Below are 22,112 nucleotides of genomic sequence, written 5' to 3'. Positions count from 1 at the left end.
TTTTATACTTTTTGTAGTTTTAATGTAATCTTGTTGAGATTAATAAAGAGTTATTATCTATTGATGGACTGAGGCCCTGGGCTAACAAATAGGGTCAACTCTATACTATATGACAAAGCGATTAAGTCCCACATCAGCACCCCTCTCATTCTCCCATTCCCCCTTCTCTCTTCTCTCCTTAAACCTCCTGTTTTTCTCCTTTACCCCTTCTCGATCCTTCCATGTAGTCACATGGCAACCCTCTCTTCTTTACTAGAGTTCCATTCCAACTCCCTCTCCCTCTCATGTTCCTAAACACTTAGCAAATCCCTCATAAGCTATCTCTCCCACCTAAAATACCTCTTAATCTATCTTACATACCCAATCTAGCCACGTGGAACTACTATCCCCTATTTTCTCCAAAATTATCTCTTATTATCTCTAATTCCTATTTAGCATCTCCCCAACTTTTCATATATGTCTATTTAAAGAAAGTTTGAATTAAAATGTTTAATAATTACTTAAATATTATAACAAAATTTTGTAATTACTTCAAAATATCTATTAAAAACAAAAAATAATAATTATAATAGATTTAATAATCTTTAGATATTAAGTTGTGATTTTATAAATTAAAAATTATGTAATAACAATATAAATTATAATTTTATGGATTAAAAATTTCTGTAACTAAATCATTTACATTTAATTTAAATAATAAAAAATTAAAATATTATATAAATATTTCGTTAAAAATATTAAGAATATAAAATTCATTATATAACAAAATATTTAATATTATGTAATAACTAAATAATATTTTAAAAAATTAAATAACAAAGTTATGTAAATTTCTTTTTAAACAACAACACTTTAAATAAAATATTAAAAATAGCCAAACAATTATATAACAAAATATTTAATATTATGTAATAACTTTAAAATAAATAAAATTTAAATAATGAAAAGTTTTAAATTTTTTGTTGTATTTATTTTATAATTATTGTATTTTTTATTTTATTTATTTATTTATTATATTTTTGTTATAAATTTATTTTCAACAATTCTGTATTTTCGCTCTAAATTATCAAATATGAGTAATTTTAATAAATTATTAAGTATTTTTTCAACTATTTTCATCATATATATATATAGATAGATAATATAAAACATTACAAAATGCAATATAAATAGATACTTATAAATAAATATATTATATCAGATTGGATTCTTTCGGATTGGATAGGGGTGATCCAATTTTTAATCGGATTCTATCATTCGATCCGATCCGACAAAAAATCCAAAATGGAAATATCCAAATCCAACAAATGTTGTAATGGATAAATTCAAATGGTGATGTAGTAGTAATAGTGCTGAGAGGGAAGGGTAGACGTGCTTGATACTCCCATCTATAAATCCAAGTTTGTTTTTTGGCTGACAAGGCCAATACCGTGGCTCTCTTCCAGGTGACGTAATTGTCACCTTTGAGAAGTATAGAGACCAAGATCATGCCTGGATTTTCAGAGTGGTGTAAATAATAAGGGCTTGAAGTCTTATCGGTGCCATCGGTGGAGTCATCGGTTTGGGTGGTTGCCATGGCTCTCGCTCTGATACCATTAGAAATCTCATGGTGTCAATGGACCGGTTTGGGGATTGATTGAGCACCTCTAACTGGTTCATTCCGTGTCAAGTAATTGGGATTGATGATAGTATTGTGTTCATCACTAGACTAAGAGGGGCACACAAATGAACCATCGACAATTCAACATACCTGATCAACTTGTTAGCCATTCAAACAGAGGTGTCAATGGACCGGTTTTGGGTTAGACCCCATCTAAATCAAAATTAATCTAAACGGATTGGATGGACCAATAAGACATTGAATTGGACTAATTCAGACTAAATGGTCCAAAGAATTTATTGGATTGAATTGGATTAGACCTGGATTATATTGGATTGGGTCAGATTGAACCAATATCCCATCCATTGATAGAAGATAAGAATACAGGTGCCAATGGAACGAGTTTGGGTTGGAACCAATCTAAATTAAAACCAATTTGAACAGATTGAATGGTCCAGACATTGAATTGGACTGGTCCAAAATGGTCCATAATATTGATCATATTGGCTTGGTCCTGGTCCATCTGTAATGGACTCATATTGGGCCAGATCGGATTGGATCAAATCTGGTCCAATTGACACCCCTACTTACAAAGCAGGTATAACCTATGCTGACTATAAAAGATAACCGGTTCGATCCAAACGACCTGAGATTGGGTTTGTAAAGCTTGAGAGGTTCACTATAACCATATAGTGAACCTCTCGGTAAAATATGTAGACTTTCAAATCATAGATAAAAGTATCAATTTTGGCATAACCATAACTCACTCTCTCTCTGGACCTTTGGCAAAAAAAAAAAAAAAAAAACATTATGGACCTTTGGGGACCAAGGTTTGGCCCAAACCTAAATTAGTAAATTTATTCCCAAGTTTATTAAATAAAGTTTATAAAAAACCCATGCATTGCATGGGTCACCACGCTAGTATATGATAGAAATAGGTGTATAGAGGTCAAAGGTCTCTCATCACAGTCCTCACACGGAATCTCCCCTTCTCTCGTTCTTCACAATTGTGAAATATTAGAAATCCTCTTATGTAGAACCCTCTCGTTTTCTCTATTAAAATCTATAGTTATTCTTCTTTAATAAATTTTTTCTTAATTCTCTACCCCTCTCTCTTAAAGAATCAATGATTGTAACCCCTCCCCCCATTAAATCCCTTATTTCTTAGTAAATGTCTTTGAAACTCTTTTGACCATCTCTAATAAAACATGGATACAATACAAATAAATGGATTGGATGGGGTTAAGGGCTAACTCTAGACCAACCTTGGCTTGGAACCAAACTGATGTCAAAGCTTAAATTTGCCAACCCAAACCTATCCACATTTCTATTCAACCCCATGGATTTGCATAGGTTTGCTTGCTAGTAGAGATTGATTAACGAGCTTCTTGGTGTTTTACCATCATTAGTAACTGTCTACTCTGAAAAGTTGATCGTGTATTTGTTCGACTGGTTTTCATATAGGCAGGGTTCTCAGCCTGCTCTCTCTGGTACAGGTAAAGATGGTCTGAATCCTACCAATGAAGACGAAAACTAGCTGCTTGCATGAGTGGATGGGCCCAGTATGCACCTAATGTCAATGCTGTAATTGCAATATATGGCAACCGGATGAATTCCTTGTAATAATCTTTGGTCAACTTTTGGCGTCCATCAATGATAGCTCCAAAAGGAATGACACTGGTTCTACTCTTTATAATCTCGAAAGCTTCTCCATACCTTGAAGCCAATCTCCTATCGCCATTCCAAACACCAAATAGATTGTGTCCAATCAAGCCAATGGAGGCTGCAACAGCTACAGAATTGCCAATCCAGAGTGTGTGAGCCAAGCACCACATTGTCTGCCCAACCATCTGAAAAAGACATGCAAACCTTAGATAGGTGGACATAGCTAATAATATATGTATATATTTTCAAAATAAATAAAAATTTTTAAGAAAAAGATAAGACATTACATAGAAAAGCCCTAACGACCAGAAAAATGATGCCCCTCACATCTACTCCCAACAATCCATACCCAGAAAATGTTGGACTGGGCCTTTTATAAATCTATGCCCTGGGCCGGCTTGGTTCAGGTTCAAATTGTGTTAACCAGGTCTATTGCCTTTTATAAATCTATGCCCCGGGCATTAGGATCACCAGCTCAGGCTGTTTCTTTCTTAATCTACTAGTAAAATCCATTAAACATTGTCTAGATCTAGGGTCATGCATATCTGAAATGTCTTGTCACATACTTTCCATGTCTGTGAATGCCCACTAAATTGAAGAAACTTACAAACCTGTGGGTGCCTGGTGATTCTCATGATCCCAGTTTCCCAAAGGTGCATTTTAGGCTTATCAACTGCGGCCACCTCCAACAGATTAAAGGTTGAAGGATAGAGGAAGAAGAATGAAATGAAGGATGAGATCCACACAAGTTGATGAACTCCTGGAACACTCTGGAGTTGCCACAATTGAATTCCATCATATCGATGATTAATGAAGTATACCTGAAACACAAATGCTCAAAGGAGGTTACAAAATAACTCAATCAAGATCTTGTGTATAGCTATAAGAATCCAAGACACCGCGAAAGAAGACAACAGAAATAGAAAAGTAGAATGAATCATAGGATTAAGTGTTCCATAGGGAGTAGAGAAACAGATGCTCACAACAGTACTAACTGCCAATGGAAGAGAGATCCCGGCAAAGAGAACACGGTATGCACGTTCTCCAATGAGTTTCTCGCCCAGATCTCTGAAACTAGCCATGCCACTATGGACAACAGCAAATATGAAAATAAGAATTAACATAACAACCTGCAAAAAAGTATCAGATGAGTCAGTTATTAATGTTTCAATCAAGAAATTCTGCAGCTGAATAGAAAAATCATGCAGAGTCCTGACCAATGAAAAGAAATACACAGAGAAGATTAGTTCACCAAGCCTATCCTTCATTCATGGGATGTGTGATTTGGCACTCCAACCATCAACTTTTACAACATTGCTTGCCTTATTTGATGATCAAGCAGGTACATACGATTAAAAATGTTTTGGGATGCAAAAGTTATTGCCTAGGGGGCACTGCATCAAAAAGACCATCTTCTGTTTTGGTGGAAAGAAACTCTGTGAATGCAATACGATGAAGGGTTCAGGAGAGGACCATGGAGTTTCAAATGATATAAATTAATAATGAACTTGGACACCTAGTTCCACCTTGTCATGGGTTCCTAGGGACTTAGATGCCATTGCAGATGGGCTAGCAAGATCAGGAGTTACCCAAGGTTCAAAATGTTAGCATGATACACCCCATATTGGGTGTATCGTATCTTATTGGCAGGGTCTCAATACTCTAAATATGGGGATTTTTGAAATTTAGTTCATTTCAAGGGTAGGAAGGCCTAAGGCCAACCCCCTGACCTATTTTTGAAAAAGAAAAACCTAAAAAAATTACATGTGCATAGTTCAAAGTGTCAATACACCCCTTCCAGTGTATCAGGGTGTATCGATAGAGTTACTTTTCTTAAAAAAATAAGAAAATGAAAACAAAAAAGAGATCAGGTGTTAATAGCAAAGGATGTAGAATGGCTGAATAGATCATCTTTACCTTATGAAGAGTGCATACATAGCACTTGTATCTGTATGGCTATGATGGACTCTTGTTTTCTTCATGATGTCCATCATATCCTTTTTTTAGTATTTCAGAGGAAGAAATAGCTTCACATCCTGTGGTTAATTTGCAAATTCACCTACAAGGTCTGCTCATAAATAGGGGTGCAATATGGGTGGGCTCAGATAGGACTTTTGTCAAAAATTGAATGGCCCATATTGATAAAAAAAAATGAATGGCCCAGCTTGAAGCAGTATAAAATGCTAACTTGGGCCAACCCAAGTTTCACCCGTACTCATAAAGGCCACTACTCAATGTTGGTCCTAACCATCTTGGGTCTTGGGAGGGGTGGACTGCATATGGTCCTAAACTTTGGCATTTTTTGCACAAAGTGGCCACTCTAATAATTCATAACAAGGGAGAGATCGAGGAGGATGTCACCCATATAATTAGAGTAAGATGGACAAAATGAAAGGGTGCATCCAAAATCTTATATGATAGGTGAATACCACTTAGGTTAGAAGGAAAATTCTCTAAAACAGTTGTAAGGCCGGCGATGTTGTATGGAGCAAAGTGTTAGGCTATCGAGAAAAAATATGTCCAAAAATGAATATGAGAGATGCATATGCTGAGATGAATGAATGGAAAAATCAGAGAGGATAGGGTCAGAAGTGAAATCATCTAATGGAACCTAGGAGTAGATTTAATACGTGGTAAAATGAGAGAAAGTAGACTAAATATGATTTGGTAACGTTCATAGAAGACCATCTAGAGTACCCATAAGCAATCTTTTGCAAGTTGAAGGGGGCTAGAAGGGCTAGGGGTAGACCAAAATGGACATGGGTTCCTAAGTGCTCATGATTTAACAATACATATGGCACTAAACAGAATAGAATGGCAAAACAGGATCCAGCCCCATATAGTTGCGATAAGGCTTAGATAATGATGACGATTGATGACCACTATGGTAATTCAATGTAGGGAAACTAGGTATTTGGTTACCACCTATTGGATCTAAATATCCCCCTGGCACTCTCACTCTCTTTCCAGGGCAGGCTATGAGAAACTAGGAATTTGGCTAATTGATCCATTTACCTAAATATCCCTCTGCCACTCTCACTCTCTGTCCAGGGCAGGCCATGAGAAACTAGGGATTTGGCTAATTGATCCATTTATCTGAATATCCCTCTGCCACTCTCACTCTCTGTCCAGGGCAGTCTATGAGAAACTAGAGATTTGGTTAATCTAGGGTTTGTGATGAAGGGAGAATGTATTGGAACAGTTAACGTTGAATCCCTCCATGTGGTACAAATAGAGTTGGTCATTGTAGGGAATTACCCTACTCAACCTGATTGGGAAAGATTATCTCATTAGTATGTCTGTGTACATGTATTTGTGTATGTGCATGCTAATTGATCCTTCTATCTATATATTCCTCACTCCTTACTCTCTTTATAGGACAGGCTGTGGAAAACTAGGAATTTGGTTAATTTGGGGGTTGGTATGAAGGAGGAAATGTATAGGGGCAACAGGGAATGAAACAAAGTGGGTTTAGGGTTTAGGTGATGGATTATAAACTATTTCTCAGGTTTGAGAATTAACATTCTGGAGTTTCAGAATTCAGAGAGAGTGAGAGTGGTGGTGATGAATAGATTGATTGATTATGAAACTAATGTTTGGAGTGAAATCTTCCCAAATGGCTTAAATGAAACCTACTAACAATGTCTGTTATTTTATATCACCATCATCATCATTATCTAAGCCTTGTCCCAACTATATGGAGTCAGCTACATGAATCCTGTTTTGTCATTCTGTTCTGTTTAGTACCACATCCATCATTAAATTATGAGTATAACTTCTTTACCCACCCTTGTCCAAAAGGATGTGGGAACCTTTTCCAAATTAACACCACAATCAAGTGTTGTTATTGGTCCCAGGAAGGTGGCTTTCTCCACCATAAAATCAGGAAACATTTCCATTGAGCTCAAAATCCCTTGATTTCTTCTATAGATTTCTTTTTCACAAAGATTCTATGCTTAATAAGTAATTTGATCACCTTCTATCATGTTATTTTTACAAGAGTTGATATCGAGTTGAACCAATTATCATGTTAAAGTACGTACAAGAATTGTTACAACTTGGAAACAACCTGACAGATTTTGCCCTACACAAGTGCATTGTGGTTTTTCTCTATCGCAAGTATCAAACCATTCCATAAAAATTTTCCATTTCTTTGACAATAGCCATTTCCAATTATATTTATTTCACGACTTATCCCTTCTCAATTTCTTACACGCTTTCAGGTTCTATCTACTGTCAACCAAAGCCTATGGAAACCAAAACAAGTAGAACTTGAGTTGTTCTAATCTAACTCTAGTTAGCTTGAAATTTGCCTTCATAAATAGCATAAACAGCCTGGTTTTATGCGAATGAGTGTATTCCCCACCCCCACCCCCACCCTCCCAAAAAAAATCGCATTAACTTGCATCAACTTCTCTTACAATTTGAAAATAAAAGCTTTAATTTCTTACACTAATACAAAAAGCTTCAATTTCTTATTGTACCTAACAGAAAAATCATAAGTCTAGGCACCTACAAACTTTATCAACAAATAAAGCAACAAACAATTTGTGTGTCTGTGTTTTCTTTTTTAATTTCTCAATTTTCATAACCAAACACTACTATGGAAGAAATTTAAGAAAGGTACGACGAACCCACCTCGTGGCTATCCGAAAGGCTTGCAACGGCATCGATAAAGGCCTTCCCAACCCCAAGTCCAGTCGATGAATCAATCCAAACGACATCAAGTGCGAAGAGAACAGTCCCCAAAATTCCAGTGAAATAAACCCAAGAAGATAGCTTCTGCTTGCCGATATCAAACGCAGCAGAATCCTCCCCGACCAGAAACTCATCGGAGACGGAACCCTTCTTTTCCGTTTCTCCAACTGACGTCCCGGCAAGAATCTTTCGGCATGACTGAAGTGATTTCACAGAAATTACAGGATTTTTCCTTGTGGGTCTCGCGAATTCAAAGCTCTTAATTGATTTCAAATGGGCAAAACTTGGATTATGCCTGAAAGAGAAGGTGTCGCCGTTAGAGCGCTGGTGAGAGAAGACAGGAATATTTGAGAGAAGAAGAGAGGACGCCATTAACAAACTCTAACGAGAGAGAGATAGTATCTAGATTCTGGTGAGAACAGTATCAGGTGGAGGAGGAGAGATAGTATCCAGATTCTGGTGAGAACAACATCAGGTGGAGGAGAGAACAGTGATCGGGTGGAAGCGATGCTTCAGTGGGAAATGACGAAAGCCGAAGAGAGTATGTTGAGGGAACAGTAGATGAGATGGGTAACGGAAGACCGGATGCAAAAACTGACTCCGGATATGCTGCCCACGTCTACCCACTAGGCCTCGTGAATTGAAAATATCTCCCACTGCATAATAGGAGCGATGTTGTGTGGGAAGAGTTTGTATGGGCAGGAGATCTGGACTCAAACACAACTTCGACAAAAACTTCGGGTTCGAATGTCAGAAAATAGTTGGAATTGCAGCCTCAATAACATGAGTTCTAATTGGCTACTCGCAGGCGTGGATCGTGAACATCTCCGTGCTTATCGTGGAGAGATGTTGTCAATGAACGGTTAAGATTTGCTTTGCGTCGCGTCTGGGATGCACCGTGTGGGGATTCTATGTGAATTCCAATGACATAACGGTATTTTCAATTTCTGGTCGAGCTGGTTCTTCTGTCGTCCAGATAGAATTCTGATTTCTAGGTCCGTTTGGCCACCAGTTGGACCATTTGACTCAATCTAAAGGGTGGATTCGAACTGAATAGTTGGAATTTGAACTGAGGTTTGAGTTCAGGTCGCTGAAATTATGTTAGGCTCGAGTTCGATTCGAGTTAAAAATTTGAGCTCGAATTCAGTTTGATTCAAAGTTTGCATGTTTGAGCTCGGCTCGACTCGAATTAGACCGTAAGTTAAAAATAAAAATTATACATATAAAAAACTAAGGTCTGTTTGGTTTGCAGTAGGAATCGGAATTGGAATCCTCCATAATCGGAATTGGAATGGTCCATTCCTAGCATCTATTTGGTTCAATTAAAAATCAAAATCGGATTCCGATTTCCTATTGTTGGGTTCAACTAGAAACTAGAATCGGAACCAGCCAAAGTTTTCAATTCTAACCCTGTTAAAATAACCTCAAAAATATCCATTAATTATATATTTTTAACATATACACACATTGGGAATTCATGTAATTAAACCCGTTTTGTCATAAGAACTTCCATCTGATGACATCTTTAAAATCAAATCATCGTCACTAGCAATTATGATTTATGAATTATATCTAATAAAACATGAACAAATTCATGGTAGTTCAACACAATACCTAAATATTGCATCAAACAAGAACAAAACTCATGAAATGTTTTTATTATTATATACAAAAATAAAAAATAAAAATATACATATTATTTATTGTGTATTAATATATTAATATATTTGTATGTATGTATGTATATATATATATATATATATATATATATATATATATATATATATATATATATATATATATATATATATATCTATTATCTATGTATGTATCTATGTATATAATAAAAAATTATTTATTCATTATACTAGGCTTGCGAGCCTCACGAACCAAGCACCACTAGGCTCGAGCTCGACTCGATTAGCTAAGGAGCCTATATATCAAGCTCAAGTTCGACTTGAAGCTTGGTTTAAACCGATTCGAGCCAAGCTCGTATAGCTTATGAGAAGCTCGACTCATGGCCACCCCTATCTAACATACAAATTGGATAATTCATGCACCACCCACTGTCAAAATCCTTCCTTTCCATTGTTGTGAATTGGGGTCACTGAAACTTGGAGGAGAAGCTCTGAGGCATGTCTGAAGACACTGTCTTTAGAGTCGCACATGTGCACACCTCTAAAGCAACTCCTTGCACCATACACGTGCGTGCATTGCATGGTGGCAAGCCTCCATACTATCCCCTTTATTTCTAAGAAGTGTAAACAATCTACTATTTAAAAACTCAAAACAGGTCTTATAATTTTCCAATGTGGGACAAGTTTAAAAAAATGGTTTTAGTAAGAGAAAAAACTATTTTTCAAGATATGTGTGCAGGTGTGTTTTTCATGTATTTGATCGATCAAACCCCATTGGATTTAATCTCTAATGAGATAAAAATCCAACATCCATTCCAGCGTTGATTCAAACTCTAGGGGTGAGGTTTCAACGGATTAACTTCTACACAAACTCTAGCCTCCATTGTTTTGAGAGTGTAAGAGTAGTTCGTGTTAGACAGTGTATGCCCTTAGCTCCAATCAAATTGATGTACAGATACATTTATTGCAAATGAATAAAAGTACATTATTGATTCATGTTGATATTAGTATGTTTTTTGTGAAATTACCCCTTAAACTAAGCACTTATGAGACTCGTGTTAGTTTAGAATGTTCTCAGCCGTTCGATAGACTTGAGGAGTTTATCCTATAAAGGGTGACACTGATGTGCTGCTAAAGAAGTTGGGGCAGCTTGTCTTAGCTGCTAGGGTTAGACCCAAAGCACACGTAGTGTGTTTAGTTGAAACACTGAACTGGACCATTTTCCAATATATGCCCTGGACCTTGGAGATTGATGGGCAAAACTAGAAAGTTACGCATAATCCCTAGACTTGATTATGGTACTGCACTAGGTGTCGGATTGGGTTGTCTTTGACATATCAATCAATGAAATCCATTGAGGGTCAAAACCTGAGTATGTTGGGGCTGTTTGAGAATTCATCCGAGTGGGTGATCATAGTGATATGATCGACTCCTTTGTCGGACAAAGTGAATGATAGGGTTTACACTCTTTAATGGAAACCTAAATCTGTGTTTGAAATTTGGTTTTGCAAAATATAATTATATTTTATGAAAAATATTTGTGAAATATTTTAATTCCCGGGATCCATCCGAGTAGAGAGTGTGACACTGCACCTTGCAACCAGGGGAGATGTTCTTCCCTGTTGGGCAATGTTTGATCATTTTGGGCCAAGAGGTTAAGTGTAAGAGTCCATTACATGGTTGATTACCTGATGGGCTTTATTTTACTTAAGTTCATTATCCTTAGATCTTCATAGGATGACTAAATTCAATGATCATTCAAATGTAAATGTTGGGCCCATTTTGAGCCCATAGTGATGTGCTCAGGGGTTCACTGCGTTTAGCAATGAATTCGACCAAGATTTTTCACAGAGGCTGTTCTATACCCATGTGAACTTATGTGAGGTCATTGTGGGGTCCCACACCATACAAATTAGGCCTATGTTGGCCATGCAATACCCTTGGGTCGTGAGCCTTATAGTTGATGGGCCTAAGGCCCATAATTAATATGATTGACTAAGCTATCACATAGCTTAAGTTATCATATGACATGGGGCGAATCTGAATTTGGAAATGGGTATGGAGCATCCATCTTCTTAAGAGGATAAGGCTTATCTCTTAATAGAGTCCAAATCCAAATTAGAGTTGGATAATCTCCTAATTTGATTAAGAGAAATGCTCCATAAAGAGATAAAAGAAGAAGAGGGCGAACTATACTAAAACACCTCTCTATTTTGTTATCTCTTCTTCTTTTTGTCTCTCAAGAAACCCTAGTTCAACCATAGCCATTTTGGTACTGATAGAGGTCAGTTTTCTTTTGATTTTGCAAGAAAAATCTAAACAAAAAAATGGTTTCAATTTTGTATTACTAAGTTAAATATAACACTTAATGAGAGGGAATTGAATAATATGAAAAATAGTAGTTTAAATTACATTTTGCCCTTAAAATTCAAAAGAATAAGTTCAAAAATAGGTGTATTTTAGTAAAAAAAAGTTTCACAAGCTCATTAATAATAGTAACATGGATATAGATATGTTCATTTTTTCTACAATTTTTTTATGGGCTCGACTATGATGTTGGAAAGACACGATAATGGTAGAACTTATAACCTATCAATTAGTATCACCATAGTGGTAACCAATCATGTGGGTATTCAACAAAATTTATGGGGAAGGGGTTGATCAGTAAAACTTTTTCAGTATGATGTCTTTTTGGCATCATAGATTTTTTCCTTTTTTTATTTTCTATTTGTATAAAAATAATTCGTATTTATCACATTTATTTTTGTTTAATATGGTAAATTTACAATATAAGAGATGTATTCAAATGTTTTTGCAAAAATTATGTATCATTTCATATATTTTTTAAATTTTTATTATTTAATTATAAAATCAAATGTTGCATTTGATCTAAAAGTTGAATTGTTGACCTGCCACCAAACAAGAAAACTTTTCATTTTTTGGTTAGTTTTCAATTTCTTATTTCATTTCCATCATCACTAAAAAATTATTGTTTATCACACTTATTTTTTATTAATGTTATTATTATAAAATTTCATAAAAGTGCCCAATTTTGTCTATACTTTTTATCGTGAACTATTTTTATTTGATCTAGATGGTTGAATTGTTTACCCACCACCTAGCTAAAAGAATGGTTTTATATTTGGGTTAGTTTTAGAAAAGTTGTAGGTTTTATATTGTTAAAGTATTTGACTAGATCTAATTAGAAGAATTTATTATTGAGAAAAAATAACTTAAATATATGATTTACATATAGAGAATGGGAGACGATACCTTGAATATAAGGCTTAATGAGAGAACATTAAATGAGGTATAAAGTAGCAATTCAAATTGCATTTTTCAACAATCACAATTAGAAAGAGACTAAATTCAAGAATAAGGGTAATTTAGTTAAGAAGAATATATATTGATGGAAAAAAGACACACCCACACACACAAATCACTGAATAATAAGTATTAGGTGAGAGAGATCACTGAATAATAAGTATTAGGTAAGTGCTTAGATTTGGATTTGTTCAAACCATCCAAGTCCAGTGAATTGATTTAATTAGACAATAGCCACCTTGTATTAGATTGTATTTGAACATCTTGGATCTTATTACTATTGAATTCGAATTGGATTGGTCATCTGGTCCTTTGATAGGTCTACTTCAAATGGTGTAAGACCTATATAAATGATAATTAACCTTTGTCTCACCCTAAAAACTCTCAATATGCTAATTGATGTGTGTCCAATTCTTTTGAATAAATGGAATGTTAGTTACAAATTAAACCTAATTTAATTCTCTAAGGGTTTGTTGTCGGTTCAAAAAACAAATCAGAACCTAATTTGAAAACAGATTGTTTCCTAAAACAAAATCACAAAAAAAAAAAAAACATGTTCTAGATTGTGTGTGCTTTTTTGTTTTTAAAACTGAAACCAAAAACATGTTCTTGAATCTAGTTTTAAAAACATGTTTTCATCTGATTATTTAACATCATATTCCATAAATCATTGAATTTCTATATAGAAGATTTGTTTTTGTTTTAAAATCCATTGTTTTGTTGGTTCTAAAAACATATATTGTTTTTTGAAATAAAACTAACTTGTTTTTCCCTTTGAAAACAGAAGAAAAGTTTAAGAACATGGATTTTGTTTATTTGCTGATGTGGCGATTCCAGAAACAAATGAAAACAAAAACATTCATGTTGTAGAAGGCCCCCTAAATTAAATAAAAAACAAGCCCAAATTTATAACATGAAGTAGATATGTAACAAAATGATAACTGTAGTTTCCTGTACTTAGTACGTGGCTGTCATTATGTAATTACCGGTCAAGCCATTTAAGCAAGTCCAAACAGCCCAAGAATCCTTCTAAGCACAGTTAGATGCTTAGAAAGCCATTTTCCCCTTTTATGCTAAAATGTTAAAAACAATGAAAACTTTGAGCTCAAGTTCAAGCCTCATGGCTTTTTGGCGAGTCGAGCTTGAATAGCTAAATATTCAGATCGATTTGACTCAAATCCACCCTTAATTGTCACACACAACCCCCTTATATTGGTATACGTGCCACTTTATAATCCGGATCCCACTTGATGACCTCAACAACCATAAAAATGAGAGGTGAGGTTTTCCTCTATGATTCTCACGGGCTAGTGTAACCCTTACATCCTCAATTCATAGAGCAGTTACAACTCAAAAAAAAAAAAAAAAAAAAGACAACTGTCCATGGTGGGGTATACATCTTTTCTTCCCAAAAAAAAAATCACATTGAAAAAGAATTTCTCTAAAGAACATACGTAAAACAAAAATTCACCAAAATATGGAGGATGGAGATTGATTAACAAGGAACATTGTTTCTTTTATCCCTTCGGTTGTGTTTGTGACAATTCATGAAAGCATAAACCGATCTTAGTCTTAAAGGTATTGTTGGAGGGAGATTCAAATTTTCAAGAATCTTTCTTCCCTCCCTTATACTTTTGAGTTTTTGTCTTTTTCTCTTCTTTTTCTTGAATGCACCGGAAGATTCCTTGTACCATATTGCTTGGAAAAGAAGTAGAGGTGGATTATATCTATAGTTTTGTTCTCTCTATGGGTATGGACACATAGGAGGAAAGCACTATAGATATTTTCATGCATGTGAGGGGGGTTGGGGGTGCTTTTCACACGCACGCCAAGTTGGGCTGGGCCGGGTGCGGGTGCGTGCGTGCACTACATTGAATTGGTTATGTTTTTGACCGAATTAATCTTTTGACTTTTAATTTTCAATTTTAATTTTGAACATTTTTTGTCTCTTCTTCTTTATGTCTCTTCGAACACTCTATAAAGTATTGGTCGACCCAAATTCACACACCAAAACATATTCGAGAGTCTATATTCTTTGTTTTCTCTATCAATTTGAGCATTACTCTTTGTGGCCTATGGACTGTTTTATCATGGCGACCGATTTGTAATAACCCGGCTGCACCGTAGGGGGCAAATGCGATTTTAAGGAGAGTGATCAAGTGGCACGACTCAACCCTCCTCTCTGTAAGTTTTCAGTTTCACAGTTCTACAACACTATACTCCTATAAATTTTTAGTTTGGAAAGCGATTATCAATAAATTCCATTCCGCCTTCTTTAATATTTTCTAAGACATTTGGCATTGTTTATTTTAAGGAAAAGATGTCCCTATAAACGTGAGAGATAAATCCTTAAAATAAAAAATGCCAACTGTAGCCTTTGATCCCATAGACCTAGTGGCTTGTCCATGCTGATGTTGTAATTGTTTCTAAACAGCAACCATGAGAGAGAAACCCCAAGACAAGATGGTGGGCCATCTAGAGAGAGATTTAGTTTAGATTATCCAATTAAAAAGCAGTATTTTTATAAGCCCAATTGAGACACGATCGACCACAACTCCATCCCCAAATAATTAAAAAAAAAAAAAAACACCAAATGCTTGTTATCTGTCCCCTCGTCCACGTGGGTGTGCATACTAAATGAGATGTCCATGAATGAGATTCTATTTTGGTTTAATGAGATTCTAATTTCTAAACCCGTCGTAGATTTAAAATCTAAGGTTGTGTTGGACGTGTCATTTTGGCATGTCTTTCGGTCAGGAAGCTCAAAAGACTAAAAAATAGTCTTTCCATTTGGTATTTGTAGACCGAAAAGCATGAAAACAAGCGCAGGAAAAGACCAAAAACCCCGAAAACCAAAAAACTTCAAATGAAGCTTTTGGTCTTTCTGCATTAAGACTATCCTTTTCAACTGTTTTTAACAGCCTAAACCAAATAGTTTTGATCTTTAATGATAAGACCCCAAAGATCTACCAAAAAAGACTTGCTGAAGAGCCCCTAAAAATAGTTTTTCCAATAACATAAATAACTATTGTTGCTTTGGGTCATCCATGAACATCTGATCTGAACCCGGACTTCATTATATGGACTTTAAGTCCACAACCAGATATGATATGGATCATGGATGGTTTCGGAACCCGACCCTGAAAATATCCAAAACAAAAATTCGAAATATAAATCACATTAATGTGTTGGTGGGTAATAAAAAATAGACCCAAATGGATCTGTTTCTAAACTCATATGTGTAATCCATTCCATATTTCCATCCCTATGCTGGATCCCTACCAATGAATCAGCAGTTCACTACCAGAACCCTCCTGGGGAGCGGGGAGGAGGTCACATGTAGTCTTATCATGTCTATACTCTATTCCCCACCCCAACCCCTAAGTACTCTAAATCCATGTATCCTCCTCTAAAGGGCACAACAACCTTATCAGAAGGCAAGAAATTACTCTCCACAGCAATTATGTGATCACAATTTCACGGGCATTTCATATTCAATTTCTCACAAAAAGATGGCAAAAAACAAGCAGATCCCTTGAATCAAATAAAGAGGTGGTGAAGGTGAAGGAACAAACCCATCATCCCCTCTGCAGAGTCAACTCGCAACCCTACCACATTATTATAACTGGAAGTAGCTGAAGGAGTTAATGCCAGTACCCAACCCCCACCCACCTTAATATTGGTTGGCTGAGATAGTCATTGATAACAACACACCTATTTATTGTAATTCAACGCAATGCACATCACCCCACCTAAAAAAGAAATATTAAGTCTTTTAAGAAAAAAAAAAAACACAATGCACATCACTTGCATTCTTTATTGCTCCATCCCAACCAGAAAAGAAATATTACACAAATGCAAGCCCATTCTTACTAATACATAATTAGTCAAGTCAGCAGACAACTAGTCCAAATGGAGTACTGAGTAGCCATTAATTCATCAACATAAAGAAATGTGAAAACTGAAACTCGTACAGTCATACTAAAGCACCACCAGAAGAGTGAGAATATTTTATTTTATTGTAAAGAAGTTTAAGTCTCACTAAGAAAAACCATGGTATCTCATAAGCCAATGTGGTAGTACTGGTGAGTGGTGGTAACAGTTGAAAGTAACAGTGGAGAAACACTAGAAAGCAATAGAAATAATAATATAAAATAATAATAAACAAATAACCAAGAACAGATATTCCTTTCCATTTCACAAGCCCAACAAAATCACTGAATTACAGCCCCTAAAATAATAAACCAAGAAAAAGGAAATGGGGGAAAAGGTAGGAAAGAGCAAGAAAGAAGGGGGGAGAAGAGAGGAGAAGGGCTAGAGATTGCATCCAAAGCAATTACAGGTTTTGGGTGTAAAGGAGCAAAACCCAAAGGGCCTGTTTGGTATGTTGCAGTTGATGGCGTAACAGCAAGGAGAGGGCAAACACAGTCCTCTAGGCCCCCCACAGCAAGTACAGAGTGCGCATATCTGGAAACTCCCCAACCGCCGGCGGGTCTCGTTCAACACCATCGTCTTTACCGTCCCCGGCTCGACCAACGGCACCATTTCAGCTGCTGCCGTGTTGTTCTGGTCCAAACCCTTTTGATATCTCAAAGCAACAGAGACATCCAGTCACAAATCAAGTAAGAAAAAACAGCTGGCAACATGAATAAAATCAAAACCCAGAAAGGAAAAAAAGTATCAAATTGAAGATCAGAAGTGTTTGCGAGACTCACATGTACAGACATTCCTTGGTTGAGAGTAATAATGGTAGCGGAAAACAGTAGAAACAAGTAAGAGAATACAACTCCAAAGCCAGACATCTCTTCGTCTGTCCTTAGCTTTGGATGGGAAGAGGAGTGGATGAATTTCACCCAAGCCAAGATGGGATTTTTGTTCAAAGGGGATTCAATATGACGGAGAAAATCTTTAATGGGAAAAATGGTGGGAGTGGAGAGTTCTGAGGCTCTCAAATGGGGGATCTGGTTCTGGTTGGTGTTGTGTTTGGCGGAGTGGAGTTAGTTGAAGAAGAGCGAAGGAGGGTTTGGACTTTCAGAGTGGCATTTTTTTTCTCTTCCCACCGTCAATTGAGAAATCATGGGAAATTAAATAAATAAAACAAGTTTTGTGTAATAAGGGAGAGTTGAAAGGACCAAAATAGCCTTCATTGAATAGAAAATTTTCTAATCATATTTGAGTTAAATCACACTAAATGAAATGTGATCAACGGTAGGCGTCTGTCCCTAACCTTCTTCTGCTTGATCTTATTTTTTCGGGTAAACTAGAGACTGCTATCCTATACTTAGGGCCAGTGACACTTAGCCCCTTACACTTTCATTTGTGATAAACATCCACCCTAAAACTTTTAGATTTTAGCACTTTGCCCCTATTCATTAATGGTAGAGCTGGCAAAAATTGATCCAACCTGCGTGAACCCAACCTGAAAAAAACAGGGTTAGGTTGAGTTGGATCATCGATCAACCCACTGACCTGATTATTAGGTCTAATTGGGACTATTTAAGTATATTAGAAGTTTTCACTCTTTAATCTTTACTATTTAGTTTTTACTCTTTATTCTTTATTCTTTAAATTGTTAATGTTCAAGTTTTTTTATTTTATGTTTGAAATTTTAATGTTAATTCCTTCAATTTTGGCATTTTCATGTATTTTTTATTATTATTATTTTTTAATTTTAGTTATTTTTAAGGATAACCTGAATTGACCTATGGGTTAACTCTAACCCAAATATTTAGGATCTAACATTTTCTGACCCAATACAAAATTCAACCCAACCCAAAATCAATCCAAAGTGTCTTGACCCAACTCGAACCTGACATACCCAACCCAATTGCTAAGTCTAGTTAATGGGTTTGATGGTAAAGATAAAACTAAAGAAAATGCCCATTTGAATTTCTATATTCCTTTATATATTGTTTTGTCTTATTATTTGTTATTTTTGTTGTATTTCCTATATTTCCTACCATTATCTATTTTTCTTTTATTTTTATTTTTTTTTGTTATATTTTATCAATTTCTACCAATCACACGATAGTAACATGTGAATCTAAAAAGTTAAGGGTGGGTTATCATTGCAAATGAAAGCTTGAGGGGGTTTAGTGTCATTATCCCAAAAGTATAGGGTGGCAATCTATAATTTACCCCTTTTCTTTTCTTCTTTTTCTTTTGAGGGGGTGGTTTTTTATCTAAAAGTATTTTCACTTTTCCCCACTTCTCTTAAACACACCTTGACTTTTCAAAAACTTTAGAGTCCCCCTATCACAAAATTTTTCTCATCTAAAAATTACTTGACATTAAGTCACCATTAATGTCATTAACAAAAGTTGTCCACAAAGACCATTAATTATTTAAATATATCATGTGGTTTGATTAAAATACTTAAATATACAATATGGTTTTCAAAACTACTTACATATACCTTGAACGAAGGCCCCACTTGACACAAATAGCCCTAGGTTAGTCAAACATTTTAGAGCTATTAATGAGTTTAATAGCTCATGCCTATTAAACCTAGATTAGTCAAACATTTCCTAAAGCTGTATAATCTTGATTCTTACTATATAGGCATGAGTTTGAGCTAAAGAATGAACCAAGGAAAAAAAAAAGTGCATTATGATAAGTGTTTGAAGTAGACAAAGCAAAAAGTAAGAGATAAAAAGAGTGTGAGGAGATTTTGAGCCAAAAAAAGTTTAACTTTGTGAGAAAAGTGAAATAGCACTTGTGCTATATTGAGTCTCACAAGAAACTTAAATCTCTTCAAGAGCTAAGCCCATTATAATTGTGTATTTTCTTGTATCCATTTAGTTTGATTTGTAATTGCATATCAGCCTTGTAGTGGCATTACATTGTGCTTTATTTGTATGTCTTATTGTTCATTGTATTTCATCAGCTAATGGTTCTCTAGTTGAAGTTGTTTAGTTTTTTAGGTCGAACACTGTGTAAGATTAGGATAACACCCGTAAGTGTATCTAGTTGAACAGCTAATTGTTCTCTAGTTGAAGTTGTTTAGTTTTCTAGGTCGAACACTGTGTAAGTGGCATTACATTGTGTATTTTCTTGTAATCCATTTAGTTTGATTTGTAATTGCATATCAGCCTTGTAGTGGCATTACATTGTGTTTTATTTGTATGTCTTATTGTTCATTGTATTTCATTAGCTAATGGTTCTCTAGTTGAAGTTGTTTAGTTTTCTAGGTTGAACACTGTGTAAGATTAGGATAACACCTGTAAGTGTATCTAGTTGAACAGCTAATTGTTCTCTAGTTGAAGTTGTTTAGTTTTCTAGGTCGAACACTGTGTAAATTTAGGATAACACCTGTAAGTGTATCTAGTTGAAAGTTTTGTTGACACTTGTAAGTCCAACTGTTGTAAATCTCTTCAAGAGCTAAGCCCATTATAATTGTGTATTTTCTTGTATCCATTTAGTTTGATTTGTAATTGCATATCAGCCTTGTAGTGGCATTACATTGTGCTTTATTTGTATGTCTTATTGTTCATTGTATTTCATCAGCTAATGGTTCTCTAGTTGAAGTTGTTTAGTTTTTTAGGTCGAACACTGTGTAAGATTAGGATAACACCCGTAAGTGTATCTAGTTGAACAGCTAATTGTTCTCTAGTTGAAGTTGTTTAGTTTTCTAGGTCAAACACTGTGTAAGATTAGGATAACACCCGTAAGTGTATCTAGTTGAAAGTTTTGTTGACACTTGTAAGTCCAATTATTGTAAAGGTCTTGTTGGCACCTGAAAGTTCAACTAATTTAAAGGTTTTGCTAGCACCCATAAGTTCATCTAGATAGTGGAAATTCCTAGGTGGTGTCTAGGAGAGAGTGTAGGCCTAGTTTGGTTGTGCCTCTATAAATCTCTTGCATGTTTTTTGGTCCTTTGTAGTTGTTTTGGTTTCACTTGTTAATTTTCATTTGTTATCTTCGTTATTCTATACATTATAATTTTGCTCTCAATCATACTTGCATTGTGTTCATTTATAAGAGGCATTAGTTTGGGAGAAAAGTTCATAGAGAAGTGCAAGTCCCTAGAATTCTAAGAAATTTTTGAAATAAACTAGCCACCAAAATTCTGATGAATTTTTAAAAGAAAATTGCCCTCATAATTCTGAGAAATTTTTGAAAGAAATTAACCCCATAAAAAGGTGTAAATCGACTTCTCCCTCTTATCCCTATATATAGACCTATTTCCTAATGTAATTAAGACTAATCTAGATCAAATTTGGCTTAGGCCTTTAATTACACCAAGAGAATGGGGGTCCAAATCCATATCCATACCCATATTCAACACATATCACATGACTAGTCTAACATGTCTTACTAGTAATGGGCTAAGGCTCATTTCTTTTAGTGGATCATGTACATAACAATTACAAGCTTTATTGGGCTTGAACAATGCAAGCGTAGGACCCACAAAGGTCTCATATCAGCCCACATGGTTCAGCCCAAATCTAGAAAGACTTAGGCTGGATTCACTACACAAGGGCAATGAACCCTTGAACCAATCTAATTGGGCTCAATATGGGCCCAACACTTAAGTTTAAGTGATCTTTGGTTTCAACTATCATATAAAGCCAAAAGATAATGGATTAATATGATATAAAGCCCATTAGATTTGAGCATGGTCTCTTGCTTTTAACTTCTCAGCCTTAAATAATCAAAACACTACTTATAGGGAAGGACTTATTCTCTGGCTGTAAAATGGATTTCGAGATTAAAACTTTTTCATAAAATAATATGTATAAATATATTTTGCAAAGAGATTTTTAATGCAGTTGAAATCCACTACCGACAGCTTTAGGTTTCTATTGAAGAGAGTATAAACCGTGATATTCATGTTTAACAAAGGGGATGATAATATCACAATGATCACCGATTCAGGTAATATCCTAAATTGCTTCAACATACCCAGGTATTTAACCCTAAGTTGGTCTCATTGGTTGGCATATCAAAAGCAACTTAATTTAAGACCTATTGTGGTATCATTATCAAATCTAGGGTTAAATACAATTTTTTAGTTTCGCCCATTTGTCTCTAAGATTCGGGGCATATTTGGAAATTGATCCAAGTTCAGTGCTTCTTACAAGCACCCCTTGGCTATACTTAGGGTCTAACCCTAGCATTTAAGATAAGTTGCTCTACCAATTCGACAGTACATCGATGTAAGCCTTATAAGGATAAACTCTCTAAAT

The 22,112-nt window shown here is 35.4% G+C and overlaps 2 protein-coding genes across 2 annotated transcripts; both read right to left on the bottom strand.

Moving 5' to 3' along the window:
* Window positions 1-2,972: 2,972 nt before the first annotated feature.
* On the bottom strand, window positions 2,973-8,712 carry Z-ISO (15-cis-zeta-carotene isomerase). Its single transcript, XM_088965708.1, has 4 exons — window positions 7,904-8,712; window positions 4,249-4,395; window positions 3,877-4,086; window positions 2,973-3,450 (listed from the first exon to the last, which is right to left on the bottom strand). Exons 1-4 carry the CDS (start codon window positions 8,333-8,335, stop codon window positions 3,115-3,117), a joined length of 1,125 nt encoding a protein of 374 aa, XP_088821834.1. The 5' UTR covers window positions 8,336-8,712; the 3' UTR covers window positions 2,973-3,114.
* Window positions 8,713-17,093: 8,381 nt separating this feature from the next.
* LOC148873198 (ubiquitin carboxyl-terminal hydrolase) lies at window positions 17,094-18,005 on the bottom strand. The gene is made up of 2 exons (XM_088964263.1): window positions 17,640-18,005; window positions 17,094-17,502 (listed from the first exon to the last, which is right to left on the bottom strand). Exons 1-2 carry the CDS (start codon window positions 17,724-17,726, stop codon window positions 17,239-17,241), a joined length of 351 nt encoding a protein of 116 aa, XP_088820389.1. The 5' UTR covers window positions 17,727-18,005; the 3' UTR covers window positions 17,094-17,238.
* Between the last annotated feature and the right edge of the window lie 4,107 nt (window positions 18,006-22,112).

Source organism: Nelumbo lutea, chromosome 1, assembly GCF_056320005.1.
Source record: "Nelumbo lutea isolate HS-2025 chromosome 1, American lotus-T2T, whole genome shotgun sequence".
NCBI classification, from domain to species: Eukaryota; Viridiplantae; Streptophyta; class Magnoliopsida; order Proteales; family Nelumbonaceae; genus Nelumbo; species Nelumbo lutea.
The sequence above is the reverse complement of the archived record's forward strand: the minus strand, read 5'-3'. Positions and strand labels throughout refer to the sequence as shown.

Coding starts and splice junctions, on each gene's coding strand:
- Z-ISO (XM_088965708.1), bottom strand. CDS start 8,335: ATGGCGTCCTCTCTTCTTCTCTCAAATATTCCTGTCTTCTCTCACCAG. Junction 4,396..7,903: donor GCCTTTCGGATAGCCACGAG/GTGGGTTCGTCG, acceptor ACTTTTTTGCAG/GTTGTTATGTTAATTCTTAT. Junction 4,087..4,248: donor CATTGGCAGTTAGTACTGTT/GTGAGCATCTGT, acceptor TTTGTGTTTCAG/GTATACTTCATTAATCATCG.
- LOC148873198 (XM_088964263.1), bottom strand. CDS start 17,726: ATGTCTGGCTTTGGAGTTGTATTCTCTTACTTGTTTCTACTGTTTTCC. Junction 17,503..17,639: donor ACCAAGGAATGTCTGTACAT/GTGAGTCTCGCA, acceptor AGATATCAAAAG/GGTTTGGACCAGAACAACAC.